Source organism: Ascidia mentula, chromosome 4 (assembly GCF_947561715.1).
Source record: "Ascidia mentula chromosome 4, kaAscMent1.1, whole genome shotgun sequence".
In the NCBI taxonomy this organism is placed as follows: Eukaryota; Metazoa; Chordata; class Ascidiacea; order Phlebobranchia; family Ascidiidae; genus Ascidia; species Ascidia mentula.
This window is the reverse complement of record NC_138569.1, coordinates 18,912,351-18,929,780: the sequence shown is the minus strand read 5'-3', so window position 1 is coordinate 18,929,780 and position 17,430 is coordinate 18,912,351. Positions and strand designations below refer to the sequence as shown.

Sequence of the window (17,430 nt, the reverse complement as noted above, 5' to 3'; positions counted from 1 at the left end):
CTTGCAGTCAGAAAGGATCAGAAGAATAGATGGAGGGTAGGATTTAGTTGAATAAGGCAGAGAATGTAGAGTTATGTTAGCAGTTTGGTTTTGAGACTGGAAAGTCTTTCAGGAAGTGCAGCTAATATTTATCAGCCCCGAAAAAAGATAGAAAAAATTTTAGGACAGTTATATATTACAGGTAGTTGCAGTAAATGCTAAAAAACCGCTTTCTTCACTTTGTAAATGTGTTTTTTTCCCAATATCCCACTGGTCCTCACACCAAACGATATATTTCACTACCATACTGACCAATATCACGGCTATTACACAACCCGTTCTAGAGATACATACTCTCCATGCCACCTCCCCCCTTGGAACAACCAAGTTATAGTTACGAGCTCTCAATAACCACTGCATGGAAGAAGGTGGATTCCGATCTCCTTATACGGATCCATGGAAGCAGAGGATCGACTCCGATCGTTTGGCTGCGTCGTGATTATCCTGGTATACTCAGGTGGGTTTTGTACATAATCAGAACGTCGATGTTTAAAACCCAAGTTACTGCAATGAAGTACCACGTAGGGTTGATGTTGTCCAAAAACTTTCATGAGGCCACGAGATATTTTATTTGTACGGCTGAGATTCAAAGCTTTGGAGACCCAGGCAGCTTTGTCGGTTAAACTTGCTTTTTTCCAGTTTGGCAACTCGGGTCATGTAATACTGCCTGCTAATTTTGAATAGACTTTGCCTTTTGGCGAACTGAAACGTTTAAAGTTGCCTTAAGTTCTGTTGTCGTAGACTTTTGCACGGTCTATGGTAAATTTATTGGCGTCAGTTATTTTAGGTAACTGGTCTGGCCAATACTTTTGTTTGAGAAAATAGTTTTTATTGTTACGCTATATATGCTTACATGTATTGACGAACCAGCCATATTGTTTCATTTCAGGCCGGGGTTTACTGACACTTACGCTGTACACGTCCCGACAAGCCTTGGTAGTCCCGTCTCCATTAATCTCGTGTCAATTCATCATGAAACGATCGACAAGAAACAAGCAGATACCACCCAGTGTAGGGCGTCCTGGAGCAACACGCTAATAAGGACGAAAAAATCCGTTTCTGCCACTCTGGTTAGCTTGTTTAATTCCAGCAACCAAGATAGTGAGGGCAGTGTTTCAGATGAAAACTCTGACATCGAAATACCCGACTGCATTGGTATTCACCGGATAACCATTAAAGCACCTTACACTGATGAGAGGTTGGTTGGCGACGTTTCTGCTTGCAGTGATGGTTCAAGATGGTGTTTGTGTTGGAAAACAGTGGTCCTGGCGCACGGACAGTCGGTTCTACTCCCACTTAAACCGTCAAGTGACACCAGGAAAAGGTTTTCTTGTGCAAGAAAAGTCATTTCTTCCCATTTACTATCCAGTATTTTTTACAATCAACCTTCGTTTATTATACGAAACTCATTGTGCGTTGAAAAGGTGATTGTCGCCATGTCAGTCTCGCTTTGGGCTTTATCCGTAACTTCAGTATTTTATGGATTCGACTATTCCGCTACTCTTGAGAACGACGTAACTTTGGTGATTGGTCCTATCACTGGCTTCAAGTCACTGGTATTTGAAACTCACGTCATTGCCGCAGCATTAGCTTTCGTGATGCTCAGCATTCTACAAAGTTGTCTGTATCTGCTCTCTGGGAAGTGGCGACGTCAGCTAGAAGATCCAATATCCTATTTTCAAGGAACAAGGCCGCTGTACGTGGCTGTTAGGGTCCTGCTTAGGTCTCTGAATCTTATTGCAACTGATGGACCAGATATTACGGAGTTCAATGAAGGAATGGAAGATAATGAAGCCAGAAATTGTGGGCAACCGCGGCGGTCTCAAATATTAACTCACTTTTACTCGCCACCTTTGCTGTTTGATGTGTTTGTAAAACGAAACAATTTTGGTAGTTTGTATCGCATGTTCTGCAGGTTTGCTCTTGCCGTTATCCTAATCGTATGGACGATATCAGCGGGTATGTATCTCTTCATCAAAGGGTCTCAGACTGTGGGTGGAATCGGTACTAGCATGGCTTTAATGCTTTCTGTGGATATTTTGATCGTTCACTTGCTCGTAATGCCGCTTGTTGGAATGTTCGGTTCTGTGTTTGCCACTGTATACGAATATCTCAAGTTTTTTACATTAGCTTTGCGTCGAAATGCCTTGTGAACTGCAGTGGTCTTCGTTTATTGTATGTATCATTGAATTGTATCTTACTTTTTCGCTTTCGCTTATACGTAATATAAATTTATTTGGTTCGAGCCATTGTCTGATCCAACAACACCGAAGGAGACATCAAGGAATGCCATATCCATCAAATCTCACTTTCAAAAGAACTGAAGATGCTTTAATAAAAAGCGAAACATGTTTTCTAAAACTAGAAGCGTGGACACAAAGTTGTTCAGCAACATTTAAAATTGAATTGAAGGTTAACTTGTGTCACGTGAAAGAAGTGTTGCTGGTTTGGTGGATTTCATGTGGTAAAAACAATTTATTGCTACTTTTCAAAAGAATGACGTTTCATTGTCAACACCGAAGTTTTATTGCTACGACATCGTACAAAGAAAAATGATCCAAGTTACGGCAATCGTAGTCACGTGATCAAGGTTGACCGGTCGGAACCAAAAGTAACGCAAGCGCCTTAACTTAGAATTAGGGGAAAACAGGTTAATTTCAGACCTGAAGCGTTGTCACACAGGGGGATGGAAAACGAGTATTGTGGTAAATTGCTGGTTGAGCGACGCGAAATAAGATGGCACCACAAAATAAAACACTTCCAGGCGTGCTGGTGAGGTTGTTGTGCCGTCCGAAAAGGTTAAACTTCACGGTTTTCGCAAGTTTCGCTTGCAGGAAAGGTCCAGTGGTGATATTTTCTTGTTTGTTACTCGATGTTTAGGTTGTTCTCTTCTCGCTGGAACGAAAAAAAACAAGAGAAGGATAGAATTGCAGAAAGCTGAAGAAAGAACGGTTGCCCGAAACGAAAACTCGAAACATAGGCGAGCTTGAAACCCGAAAAAGTCAACTGAGAAAGGAAAAAAAGCACAAGTTGCTTCATTTCCATGAGGGCTCAGTACCAGGGCGCTACAAGACACACACCCATTATTTACATCAAAGCGAGATTACAAATGTAACACTATGCCACAGCATAAATATTTTACATTATATACAAACGCAATTCAAAATGACGTCGGTTTGTGACGTCACATAACCTCATTATGACGTTGGGCAGTGTGCAGGAGCGGAATGGTCACACAGTTGTGATTATGTATACAGGGCTGTGGGCGATAAACATGCAACGACACAAAAATCACTTCGAAAAAGCAAATCGCACCAGACCAAGTGACGTCAAGCAAAGCGCTACGTCATGATGGTGACGTGCGTGGCAATAAAAGCAAAGGAAATAGGAGTGTGACGTCGCGTCAATGCATTCGTCATAGCACGACGGGAGTGTCGAAACTGTGACGTGGACGATAATATGACGTCATCATGCGGTGGTTTCCTCTACTTTAGGCTTTTCGGCGTTGCCAACGGCAACAGTAACGTCATCAGATTTAATAGGTGGCTTGGTTCTAAAGGAAGTTTGGTATGATGGTAAATTTTGAACTTAACAACAAAAATACACAAAATATTGTTAACTTTTATCAAGAAGCTTTACCTTTAGCACTAAAACCCTAATATATTTACTCCCTGGTGAAAAAATCTACTACCTCCCATCATTATCACAAACAATACAACGCAATCTGACTGTGTTAACATACTCTGGCTTGCCCTCCAGTGGTGAGTTTGCTGGAGTGTCCTGTTCATTTGCAACCAGTGGTGTTTCAGCAGAGGTTGGTTTTTCACCGTTCAACACTTGTTCGTCGTTCAAAGGGGTTTCCTCATTAACAATGCCATGCTCTTGTCTAGGAATGGAGATGTGGTATGATCACAACACAAGGCCATGCAAAAAGCCAAATTTAAACACAAAATTGAAGGATGTGTATCCTTAGTTATACTGATGTGAGTTTAAGTAATGGCTAAATAGTTTTAACTTACGTCACTTAATACAAATAAAAATCATATGAACAAGTAAAAAATCACAGACAAACCAAGTAAACTGCACAACAAACCAACTTCAACAGGTTTTTAAAAATAATTTTTAGTATTTGAGCTATACAAAAACTTATGTAATTCATCTTTGTCGTTTTTATATCCAACCAGCTATTTAACACTAAAGACAATTGGACACCATCATGAAACAACACCCAACATACAACGCCACATTAAATGGTATTCAAACATACTGAGTGCCATTAGCCACTGGTTCTGCTTCATCGGTTAGAGGTTGTTTGTCACCACTGCTCACAGCAGTGACCTCGTCACTTTTATTGTTTTTTCTGTTTTTGAAATATCCATTGCAAGGGTCAGATATTTATGATACACTGTGTCTATTTAAATAGAAGTTTTATATGTTGGCAATAAATATATATAATATACATTAGTACTATATGTATTTAAAAATATATACTACATATTTCATATATACTACAACCATATTATTAAATAGTGGTAACACCATTCTGGTTCTTTATCTGGCATAACATTATTTCTTTAAAACTGTTGAAACAGAGCAAGTTTCCATTGTAGGTCAAGACCAATCTTGAATTTTTGGATTTAAGCATTGTGACCATTCATAAGTTAACAATAACTTGTACCATTAAAGGTTTGTCAACTATATCACTAAACTTTTAAGTAGCATAAAAATTAAAAAAAAACAACAATAATCATGCTCAATGCTTTAGCTGAATTCACCAAACCATGCATGAGGCAATGGTAGAATTGGCCAATGTTTTAAGCAGTTACATTTACAAAAAAAAAGTAATTTACAAAGCATTGTGGAATTCACTTCACTCTCACATTCTTACCTATAAGTACCAGTAGTTCCTTGCCTTACATAAAAATATAGCAAAACAAAAAGACTAAGAGTACTTTTTAATATTTGTGTAGCTTTTGATTAAACTTACAGTTTTGTTGTGTTTTATTAATTTTATAAGGCAACTACTTGCTCAAAAAATTGATCTTTTATAACCATATAATTCCACACTGTGGTTGACATACCTGTATTCAGCAGACCCTTCCTCCAAATCTTTGTTTTCCAAAGTTTTTGAATCCTTCTTCGATGCGCCGCAGGTATTGATGTAGATAAAATGGGTGCAACCGCACTTGCGTGAAATGCAGCAGGAAATATCTGGAGAAAGTTAAAAACAACAAGGTCAAAATAACATAGGTATGCCAAGAAAACTTGAAATTTAAAAAAAAATCGACAAAAATTTTCAAAAGTCAATAAAATGTTGGACTTGTAATTTGCTCTTACCCACAATGATGAGCAAAATTAATGCCACAGCAACAATGACTCCTATAATGAGATCGTTTGAAGCTCCTGCATTTAAATCCCTGCCCGTTCCTGTAGTAGTTGCTTCAGTTGGTTCTAAAACAAACAATTCTTTAATCTGAAACTATTAGACTGGACTTTCTGCCGCGTTTAGTGGAATATTATGTTTTTGTTGTTTTAATTACAATCTAATAAATTGGATCTGTTAAAAGTGATACATCGATGAAATAAATGCACAAGAAATAATTTCCAAAGACTTCAGTTGACTATTACAAGTAATATTGCAATATATTAAATTCTTGAAGATAAATAATATTCTTACTTGGAGGAGTTTTGAACTCTGAAAAGGAATGAGCAGACCCAACTTCATTGGTGACTGTCAATTTGACTCGGTAAGTGGTTTCTGGCTTCAAACCTAAAACAAACCAAAGTTTAAATTCTGAACTTTTGTTTGTGCAAAACATTAAGTAAATGTACTATTCTTCATAGCTGGTGAATCTGTGCAAAAGATAAATGACCTCACAGTTGGATCATAGTCACTTATTTTAAATTGAAAACGATAAATTACATTTTACATAAAATTTTTAGAAGTAACAAACCTGAGAGAGCAAACTTCTGATCAACAAACTCCCTATCTGTGCTTTGATATGTGACAGTGGTGACCTGATCATCAGGTGGCATTGTTTTGTTCCCTCCTTTGGTTATCTTCAAACAGAAATCAATGGTAAAGCTCACAAAATACTAAAAATGGAAACAGAGCAAGCATTATATTAGGACAAGACAACTTACAGGCCAGTAAGTAACATCAACTTTAGAAATTTTTCCACCACCAGTATTTCCCACGTTCCACTGGATTGAGTATGAAGTTGGTTCCAATGGTTCGGTTGGTGTGACAATTGAAGCACGGCCAGGTTTAGCTGAACATCATGTAAGCAATTTTTTATAAGTATGTTAATATTAAAACTAGTATGATATGTGCTTTTTTAATAATTATATCAATGTTTTCAAGAAAATCTTTTAGCTAAACCACATATAGTTGGCTTTAAAAAAGTTTACAAACTTGGTTCTTTTGAACAATGTATATACATTTAATACAAATACTTACTGACTGTACATGCAAATGATAGAGCCATGCGATGTAATTGCACATGCAACAAAAATGCAGGGTTAAAAATGACTAAGTACAGTTTAGGAAACCGACTTGTATCAAGAAAATAACAAAAAATGGCAAAAAAAAAACTACCAGACGACGATGTACAACATTAAAACAACATTGCAAGATATACAACGGTATATATGATTTCCTTTGAAAAGCTCCAGTCTATAAGTAATCTTCTAAATCTTGGTACCCATGCGACCGAAGCAATAACAACAACTTGTTTCCTTACAACAACAAACATGCAGGTCTACACAATGTGTTTGTTTCAACTCACTGATCACTTCTGTGGTGAACGGACGAGATTTCGCATACTTTCCTTCACCCTGGCAATTTTGAGCCTTCACAAATATTCTGTATTTGGTGTTGTGCTGCAGTTTTGTAAAGGTGTGGCTTAATTCAAGAAATGGAAGATTGTCATCTGAAAAGTGTAAAAAAATAATAAAGTTTAGTGTGCGAAAAGTTACAAGAAACAAATTTTCTGTTACTGCAGTTCTATTTTCATGATCTGTAATTACATTTGATAATACGATTTTAAAGAAATATATAACAAAAAAATCAAACGCATATCATAAAATTAAAGCAAAAAAAGACTTAACAATCCACCCTCCCACCTGGTATGACTACAGCAGAAAGTCTTTGGTCAGCGGTAGATCGAGCTTCAACCGTGTATGACATGATTGGAACAGTTACGTTGTCAGGGGGTGAAAATGTCACTGTGGCATTTTGTGTTCCAACTCTTGAAATCTAAGACAAAACTTGATGTTACCTAATTTCTAAATACAATGAAATTGGTGGCAATTGCAAAAAAAATTACAACCAATCAGTAACGACACAATTTGAACTTTAACAGAAAAAAAATTTAACAGAAAATTTTTGCAGCTTTGGTTGCATACAAAGTTACCATTAAATTGGTCGGCACATCAGGTTTGCTTGCTTCCAGTAGCTGAGTAGAGGCAATGGTTGAGCCATGGTCATTTGTAGCTTGACAGTAATAATTTTTAAAGCTGCTTTGATCGACCAACTGAATCTAGAGATAGTTTTGTTTAAATACATGTAGATTTTTGTACAGTTTGCCAAATGATAAATGACAACCTTTCATGATTGAAAATGTTACTACTGTTTTATGTATATAAGTCCTACATAACAAAACGCAAAAAGTTTGACTTGCCTTAAGCAAGAGCTGCCCCATGTCATTCATTACATCAATGTTGTCACTTGACATAACAGGAACAAACTTGCGTGACACTGGAGGCTGTGTTGGATCCGCCACTACCTCATCCACAGACTCACTGGTGAACGACAGCAAGGTTTTGTTGAGCCCAGCTCCATCTTCTGGTTGGGATGGCATGCTTTCTGTGACATCCTCAGTAACATCTGACATGGGTATGTCACCCCAGCTTAAACTCGGTAATGGTTTTCCCTCAAAAGAACATGAAAGCTCAGCTTGGCCTCCAATACAAGCATAAACCTTGGGCACTATTGCTTTTCGTGGTGCATCTGTATAAAATAAAAGTGTTTTTGTACTTAACATACCATGTTAATTAGAACAATGTGTTGCGGGTAATACCAGGTTGAAACCATACAAACACGAGACAGTATCTGTCTAATACACATTATAAAATAGTCTACTAAAATGCCAACGAAACAGGTCAGACAAAAGTATTTATCATTGAAGTGAGGAAAAGTTTGCTTACATCATAAAAAACAACTGTGTGATGGTTTGGTCTTTATTTATAAACACTGAACACAAGCAATTCATTTACTTTCAAAACATTAAACTACTTACATAGAACATTAAGTGTGATGTAAGAGACTGCTACACCAGCTTCATTAGTTGCCACACATTTGTAATCGCCGTCGTCCATGAAAGTTGCTGGTCGGAAAGTGACAGTCGCTTTGTTTTTAGTCAAGTAGTCAACTGTCATCGACGATTCCTGATTAATCTAAATCAATTTTTATGTTTTTGTTGAAACAATTGGTTTGGGGAGGAAATTATCAAATTTTACTAGACCGTTAACTGGATTTAACACGGTCAGGACTCACTTTTCCATTTTCCAACAGTTCTTCGTTTTTATACACCCTCACATCTGCACCAGGGACACCTGTTGCCACACAACTAATTGTTCCATCTTGATTTTCTGTCACAGTCATGTTGTTTTGCTCCACAAAGCTTGGATGCACTAAAAAAGTGGAAAATATATGTTCGCTTTGACAGTCATTTTATGATTTTTATTTGTATAACTGTTAAAAAGACTTCCACGATGTACTAATGTCTTTTTGGAACTGTGATGCCATAAACTATGTACAGCTTCAAACAAACTTTATGTTAGAGACGGAATATGGCACAGTGCAGAATGAATTTATCAAATCCTTTTGTGAATTTACTCCCAGAAGGCAATTCTCCATCAACTAAATAGCCAGCATATGTAGTGCTCAGTGTTTTTCAAGTGGCATATGTATAACCCAAAGCTACAACGAGTGCCAGGTTTTTGAAAGGAAATTTTCCGTGAAGAAAAACTAAATATCATAGAAAAGACAAATTTGTGCTCACCAAGGATCACTACTTGAGTTGTGTTGCTTTTATTGCCAAGTACATTCTCAGCCACACAAGTGTATTCACCAGATGCCGTTATGTTTGGATTAACTGTAAAATACAGGTGGTCTTTAATACTACTACGACCAAAACCTTTTAGTTTTATAGCCATTCTATTCCAGTTTTACTATAGCAAGAACTAATTTTGCATAAGCATATATGTCATAAATTTAATATTTTAACTGATATGAATGGGTATATGATGCTTTGGCAAAGGCAATCATTGTAAGAAAATTAAAAAAAACAATGCACACAAATATTGCAAATAAAAAAGGCATTATCACAAGCATCTGAGGGCATCAGTGTTTTTCGTGTGCTTTAAAAAAAAGATATATGTTTTCCTTTGCAAACTTTCTTGGGCTTTTCAACATTTACAAACAACAAATATGAACTGAAAAATATAACTTTAGCTACCCAGTGTGAGAGTTCTTCCATCAACGCTTATATTTTCCGTGATGCGATTTTCCACCAATTGTGATGCCCCCCGATACCATCTAAATGAAGACAAAACTTTTACCCACAAAATATAACCATAAACACACTTTTTCTGCAAAAATATACAAAATTCCTAGATGCAAGAAACAATTGGTGTATATAGGCAAAGTTTCTGTGACAATATCAAGGGGTCCCTTTTTCCACTGCGTTATTTGAATGACAAAAATGTGTCACCAAAAACTTGACTCTGAGGTTGCTGCTAATGGATAATGCAAAGTGCACTCTTAAGACAAGATCTTACGCTTCTTTAATCGATAAGTATTGAGTTACAGGAGATCTTGCCAAGCAGGAACAAAACAAATGCATTAACCGGATGCCCCACATATTCGTCAACAAAATTTACCGAAACATTCCGTTTGGAAGTAAAATTTTACTTGAGATTGTGAAACATAAATATTTGTACAAAGCTTGGCAAATAAAAACAAAACCTGTTGTTTTGTAGATTACAAACATCCTATATGAATGTTATTTTATCATCAAAAAAGAGGTTAAAATATACATAAACAAAGTTGTATTACCTGAAAGAAGGATCTGGTTCACCGTCTGATTCGCATGTGATGGTGATGTCTGAACCAGCAATGCCTTTAACCAGTGTTGGAACTTGAATTCCAGCTGGTCCATCTGTAATCATGAAATAACTTTTGTACCATTATGGAAAACAAGACATATTTCAACAAGTTAGTTGTTTTAGAGATTAAGGCAGCAAGATTGTAAAATTTCTTGTTTACATTAAAATACATCACATCAAAATAAAATATTGGTAGTGAGTGTTGTTACATTGGACATCAACGAATATCTCCAGTATTTTTTCTTTTGCTTTAGTAGTTTGTCTTGCCACGCACGCGTAATTCCCTTCATCAGCTTTTGTTATGTTTTGGATTACAAGATTGGTGGAATCTTCATAAACTCGGTCTATACAACACATAGAAATTCAAGTTCCTTTTTTTTCTATAATAATATTATTGTCACCAATTTCTGCATTCATGACAAAACCAACCCATTCACATTGCATAATAATCAATGAGCAGTAAGTAACTTAATAGCTTGATATTAACAAAATAAAATTGTTTAGTTCTTTATTCATACAAACAAAATTTTTATTTTCAGAAACTTCTTTTACAAACATATTATCTTGGGAGTATTTTCTTCACAGATCATGCACTAAAACCAAATACTTGAATGTTTAACATGTCAAATAAATAACAACCAAATATTTATTTGTTATTTATGTCACAAATAATGACATACTCGCAGGATCTTTGGTAAATTTGTTGCTTTCCCTTGTCCAGATAACAGTGGCTGGGGGGTTTCCAGATACCTCACACTGCACGGAAACAGTTCGTCCTTGTTCAAACGCCTGGTTTTCCTTGGGATTTACAAACTTTATAGGGTCTGCATAACACAAACATTTTTTACATATACAAATGTAAAAACAGTACACTAAACTATAAAAAGCAAATAGTTGAATAATTTTTTAGTCCCACCCAAATAGAGGATACAGAAATATATCAGAATGTAAAATCTTGCAATTTTATGCTAAAAATGTAAAAAATTTCTGAACATTGAAAATTAATTTCTACAGTACATAATATGCATGTGGCAAAAAGTTTATTTAGAGCTTGAAAAGAAAGTATACAAACATACTTATCATCAAAAGTGCTTTTACCTTAACTTAAAAATCTGCCCAAGTTTGCTTAAACAGTTTTTAAAACACACATTTTACAAAAAGCTGGTTTAACACCAAATTTATGTTATGTTCTCCTCACCGTATACAGTAATCCTTAATGAAGTGGACACAGTATCGTTGGTGTTTTGGTTGTAACCCTGACATTCATACATGCCAGCATCGTTCGATGTAATGTTTTGTATGGTGAGGAAGAGAGTCTTTTCCTCCTTGTCCAATGTAAAACCCTGCAAAGTTATCCAGTTTAGTTACTGGCTAATTTATACACACATACTCAACTTCCTATCTTGTACAGTTGATTAACAATAGATATATAAAAGCACATTTTCTTTTGGCCACTTTGTTTAAAATATGTATTACAATGTTTATCAAACTTATCAGATGAACTCATATCCAAATTATTAGCTACGCAAGTGTGTTTACCTCATGGGCAAAATTGAGGAGAAACATGTTTACTTTTACATGAAAATGTTTTACACAGGTAAAATTTTGCAATTTGATGCAATAGTTAACTAAGTTCCTACTTGTGTTGTGTTTGTTACTTGAACACCACCAGGGAGTTTCCATCGTGGGTCGGTGATCCAGCTTTCGAAAAAACAAGTGATAAGAACTCTGTCATGACGAGAGAAGTCCTGAGCCCCTTCCGGTTGAATGCGAATGTCCACAAGGGTGTCTTGTGCCACTAAAAACAAAAGCAGTTTTTCTTGAATTTAAAAATTCAACAATCCAGGGACAATCAAAAGTGAAATATTCATGATATTGATACAGTCATTTCGGTTGCACAAACACACACGTAGCGCCTTGATTCGCAACAGGTGGCAAGCGGTCGCCGTTTAAGCGCGCAACTTATTTGAGTGCAGTTACGCAAGACGGGCGGGGCAAATCAGCTCGGCGTTCAGCTGTTGCTCTTTCAATTACCACGTGTCTGCTCGCCTCAGAATGAACGCGCCGTGTTGTTGCCCGGCATGCCACTACTAGAATGCGAAAAGTTTGACATAACACAGGTTTCACTCCGGTTTCTTTGTGTTTTAGGTCATGTTTGACACGCCTGGCTTTTATCTAACTTGTGTAACTTTCCGCAGACAAGTGCGGTCTTATCGAAAAGTTAGAACTTGAGAGGCCACTAACCTACTGAGCTTGCGATTTTATTTTCGTTACTCTCATGCTTGAATATGTTGAAACGACAACAAATATAACAAGATCAAATTAAACCTTTCGATCTACGAAAAGCACCTGGTATATATACGTATTTCGAACGAACATTAGCGATAAACGTATAACCTAATCTGGAAAAACCCGGACTTTTTCTAGTCCAAAAAAGACGTTGTTACTATTTTTGAGCATGACGTCACGTGACTCGAAACAGCGCATGGATCGTTTTCTGGCACGTTTCACCAATAGTTGTGAAATTGGCATTCTCTCCTATGACTATAGGGCTATGCTTGTGTTTCAAGACATATCCCAATCCCCAGGGCACCGGCGTACCACATTAAAAGATAGGAAAATTCAATTAAAATAGTTGTTTAAATTGAAGTTTTGAAGACCCGCGCGTTGAAACAACAGTTTGTAACAACTAACAGTTTTGAACACTCAGGCAAAACACTGTTTTTCCAACAAATTAAAATAGAATTTGCGCTGTGTTTTTCATGGCAGTTAAGAGCGATTATTAATGAATTCGTCATTCATAGTCATTCACAATTCTCAACAACACTCATATGTTAGTACTGTGTCCAAATGTATTATAGTAAATACTGCAAGATTTTTTTTAATATAATCAGACTTTATACCTAAAGAACAAATCTACCCAAATAAACGCTTGGAACATCACCCAATGCATTGCCTTTGACACGCATTTCATAAAAGGCAATCTGCCATCAATCGACCTCGTATAACATATCTGGCACTAAACGACATCAAACCATCGACTGATGGACTTTAGGGACCGACTAGTAGTGATTAAATTAAAACACCAAGTCAGTTCACAGGGCATTTAAACATATGTTGCTTCTATAAAGTAACAGCTTGGAAGACAAAGGATCGCTATCCCAAATGGATACTAAAGCTCGTAAACCGGTCGTAGCAAATGAATTGCAACACGCTTGCCATGTGGTGTTTCCGATGTTAACGTTTGGTTTCTAATGTTCGCGACAAGCAATATTACAAATCTATGTGCTGCTAAGACGATTTATTCCTTTCGGGGATTTGAGCCCACGGAAATAGGGCGTTTATTGTTGAAGTATTTCTGCGGTGTGTAAAATATACAAAATTTCAACACAAAAGAAACCCTAAATACTACTTAATCCATAAGCGAAATCAGACTTACGTCGATAGTTTTGAATAGAGAAAACAAACCGATATCGGCCGGGAGTTAAAACACAGCAACACGACAAACTAATCCGATCAATCACAAGAAATATCCGCGCAGAACAAAGCACCACATGCTGCGCTGACTGCCGTACAAATTTGAACAAACGGTGGCTTTGGCTTTTGTCCCATGGTGAAACGCACTATGCCTCCCATTTTGTGTGTTTCTGTTTCAGTTCACAATCGATGAGCTAATTTTTTTACGTTTGTGTCCATGTTTCACGTTTTGCACAAACGCAGTGGGTAAAATTAAGTTTTCATACTGTCTGACAATTTCAGTACAGCGGTCAAATCAAAGTCAGGCGATATTTTATCGAAAAAGATTGTGAAGGAGCTTGGCTTCCGTGTAACCAAGAAAACATGTTGCTACTGTGCAACAGCAGTCAGTTGGGATCACCTTTTAATTTGTCGCGTGTCAAAAACGTAGTAGTTTCATTTACGGTGTTTGTGCACATGCACTCCGCGGTACTTTGTTCTACATTCCGTTTGACGCGTCATTTGTCTAACGGAAAACAGTTTTTAATGGAAACCTTAATGACATCGACCCGTTGGGAAATTACAGGAGGTCTTTCCGCGCACTTGGCGACTGCGATGCGGAAGACCTAACTAATCGAACAGGCAATCGATACACTATTTTGTTATGCGGCAAATCAACTAAAATATTTAGAGAACTACTGACGGGCGCTGTAATTACATCGGCAATGGGAAAATACATACGTCAACAGGCTGTTTCAATATATATTATGTATTGCACAAATTGGTGCAAGAACGACTAGTTTATGCCACTTTAGGCTTTTTCATTTGCACATATAGTGTTACACACTTTCCTTATATTTGTGAATTTAAAAAAAAGAAAAACCACACCAGCCCTTGTGTACAACTATAGATGTCAAAGAATAAACAACAACAAAACAAGAGAGGTCAAGGCGTAAAGTGTTGAGAAAAGTGTCCAATTGCAAATCCGAAAGGGCGAAAATTCAATATATGCCAGATACGCTCCAAGACGACCCAATCGTTCGACACAACAACGCGAATCCCAATCCCTAGAGTGCCTATCAGTTTCTAATTGGCTTTGCGTCGTAAATGACTCCAGAAAAGGCCATGAGTGTGCATGACCTGCCGGTCTCTAGAAATGAAATGCTTGTCAAGGGTCGATCGTTCACACCGGTATGTTTCCGATCCAGGCGTCACAAACTAGTTACGGTCAACAAGTTGGCAGGGTGATGGATGCTGTCAAATAGATTGACAGACGTGGCTCTGTGTTTCACGCCAACCTTTTCATGCACTTTTTGACTTTTGGCGTTGTTTTTTAAGTATGGAAAAGACTGTAGGTTTATTCTACGTAATGTAAAACCGTTTTCACTTCCGAAAAAAGCTGTGACGACTAACGTGCACTGATAAAAACAAATACAACGCGCGAACAACGGACTTCTTTTTTGTGTTGATAACATGCAATACAGGACGAAATTCACAAGCCCAGAGCAAAACACCATCGCAATTAATCAACTCCACTCGTATATTAATTTTGATGCAAGAATCCTTCTATGGGAGAAATAGCTTTACACACTTCCTAAACGTTTTTCGACAAACTATTCTGGTTCCCACGGACCAAACTATTGTAAAGGAAGGAAACCGTACACGAGATACAAACAACGGCCTATTTGGTTGGTATTAAATAAGCCTTGTCTTTCCCTCCCCACCCCACAGACAGAATATTGGATATTTATTGACCATCCTTGCCTGATCAATAGACTGTAGTTTTATTACTATTAGCACTAGGGTGCTGATTAGAATGTCACTTATGGTTTGATGTTTAAACAATGCCATGTATTGTTGAAATTTAAACCAAATATTTCAACTAATTCTAGCTTGTCAAACCAAATCACAAGACAAACTAAAAAATCCTAAGTTAAAACATTTTTAATGAAAAAACTTTGCAGGTAGGCTACATTGTAGAACATTAACAAAACTCTTAATATTGGCATGATGCAATGTTAAGCAACAGATGTAACAAAAAATCAAAAAACTAAGACTTACCAGCAACCCCAATGAGGGCAATGATAAATAACCCAACTTGCATACTTCACTTCTGTGTTCAAGTGTTCTGGTGTTTCCAATCTTATCAACAGCCACAATAAACCTACAGTTGCAGATGTTGAAAGACAATAAATGATTTGAAGTAAATAAATGTTCTTCTCTACCACAGAATAATGCTGGAATCCAACCTAAAAATAAGACATCGTTTCACTAATGTACTTGTCATGACACATAACTTAAACAACATCAAAAACATGTTGGCATTCCAATGCCCAACAAAATAAAACAAACACGCCGCACAACTGCAGACATCGCACTCTTGTGCCGAAAGCGTTGAACCTCATACAAAATTCATAAAGAATGACGCAATTTCGTCTATGCTTGCAAATCTATTCGACATTTTCTTAAGAGCAGTGACGTCACTATAGTGCAGTAATCCCAAAACAAAGCGACTTTGTGCGATGAACTCTCACTCCTTACAACAAACGAATAGCGAGTGGCCATGAACTAAAGCTAGACTAACACCACCTTCACAAACACGTTGTCTTGTAAACATGTTTCGCTGCCAGCTAACTTTCCCTTGGTTGACATTAAATCGATTTTCTGAACTCGGAAGCAAGGATTTGCAGTAGCTGCCCGAGCAAAGGCATGCAGTTCGGGAGGGCAGAGAGAAGAGGGTAACTCCTTTAAATATGCTCCGCAGCGCGCTGAGATTGATCAAAAACACAACGCCCGCCCTTCCACTATCGCAAAAACAGAGAACAAGAACTCCCCGGCCGATATTTCGCAGTTGGAGTGCGGGCGCGGCAGGGAAAAAAGATCGCTAAATTATTCATAGCGCAAGGGACAGATGGCACGAGGCACACTTGCCTTCCTAACGGACTTTTCGGCCTGTGGTGCGCGTGTTTGCAAGAGCGTGGCGATGCTGATTGGCCTCTGTAATTGGTTCACTTGGTACAGCTGTGCTCATGGCACTCAACTAGATCAACCTAATTTTACATCCATCCTGGCCTTGTGCAATTCACTGGCTGCCAGTTTTGTTGTTGACATTTTTGCGACAAACTGGACCAAAGCCATGTTACCAATGCACAACGAACACAAGTTTTTTTAGAGAATAAAAACTCATAACTGACTAGGCTACAACAATGAATTACCAGAATTATGTCTTGAAAATAAAACTAGTCAATTCGTTTATACATCTGAACTAAGTTTGGGAAGCAGCTTCGATTGTACTCATTAGCAACTGCTGCGTTGGGAACGCTATTATTATCTGACACAGCTTGTTGTAAAAATGTCAATATTTTGATTTTGCTGTAGCTTTTCGTTAGTCCCTATGTTTTTCACTTTATTTAGCAACTGTAACTATAGACCACGCAACCGGTCTGAAGTCCAAGATGTAACAAAACAACAGGCATATACTTCGCCAAACAGAATTTGACATTTGTTTCTAAATTCGCAAGGGAGTAAGCGAGCCAGTTCATCGTTCTACAAAAGGCGGCACCGACGTAAAGGCAACGGCCATATGTTTATTATAAATGCCTGGCGATTGCTGTGAATTTTTTGAGTTGAAACGCGGGTCATTGTCCCAAGGGACAGCACAAAAGCAAAAACGACGGTTTTTGCCAATATAACGCCTGGCCAAGTCTCACTGTGCCGCACTATAATTTGATTTAGTGGGGGATAATGAATTTAATGCGCCTTAAT

The 17,430-nt window shown here is 37.5% G+C and overlaps 1 protein-coding gene across 6 annotated transcripts; it reads right to left on the bottom strand.

The window, feature by feature from the left end:
- Positions 1-2,552: 2,552 nt before the first annotated feature.
- On the bottom strand, positions 2,553-15,910 carry LOC145897602 (neural cell adhesion molecule 2-like). 6 transcript variants are annotated; one of them, XM_082985957.1, is made up of 22 exons: positions 15,727-15,910; positions 11,850-12,007; positions 11,408-11,552; positions 10,890-11,033; positions 10,419-10,553; positions 10,160-10,262; positions 9,561-9,640; positions 9,105-9,197; positions 8,597-8,733; positions 8,340-8,496; positions 7,722-8,050; positions 7,455-7,580; positions 7,165-7,297; positions 6,828-6,971; positions 6,184-6,311; positions 5,994-6,099; positions 5,717-5,809; positions 5,377-5,490; positions 5,121-5,250; positions 4,307-4,399; positions 3,782-3,925; positions 2,941-3,592 (listed from the first exon to the last, which is right to left on the bottom strand). In XM_082985957.1, exons 1-22 carry the CDS (start codon positions 15,767-15,769, stop codon positions 3,508-3,510), a joined length of 2,820 nt encoding a protein of 939 aa, XP_082842083.1. In that variant the 5' UTR covers positions 15,770-15,910; the 3' UTR covers positions 2,941-3,507. The 6 variants fall into 6 exon arrangements, with proteins under 6 accessions (XP_082842087.1, XP_082842085.1, XP_082842086.1 ...); XM_082985959.1 differs by lacking the exons at positions 2,941-3,592; positions 3,782-3,925; positions 4,307-4,399 and adding exons at positions 2,554-2,934; positions 4,928-4,946 and having other exon boundaries at positions 5,117-5,250; XM_082985960.1 differs by lacking the exons at positions 2,941-3,592; positions 3,782-3,925; positions 4,307-4,399 and adding exons at positions 2,555-2,934; positions 4,928-4,951.
- Between the last annotated feature and the right edge of the window lie 1,520 nt (positions 15,911-17,430).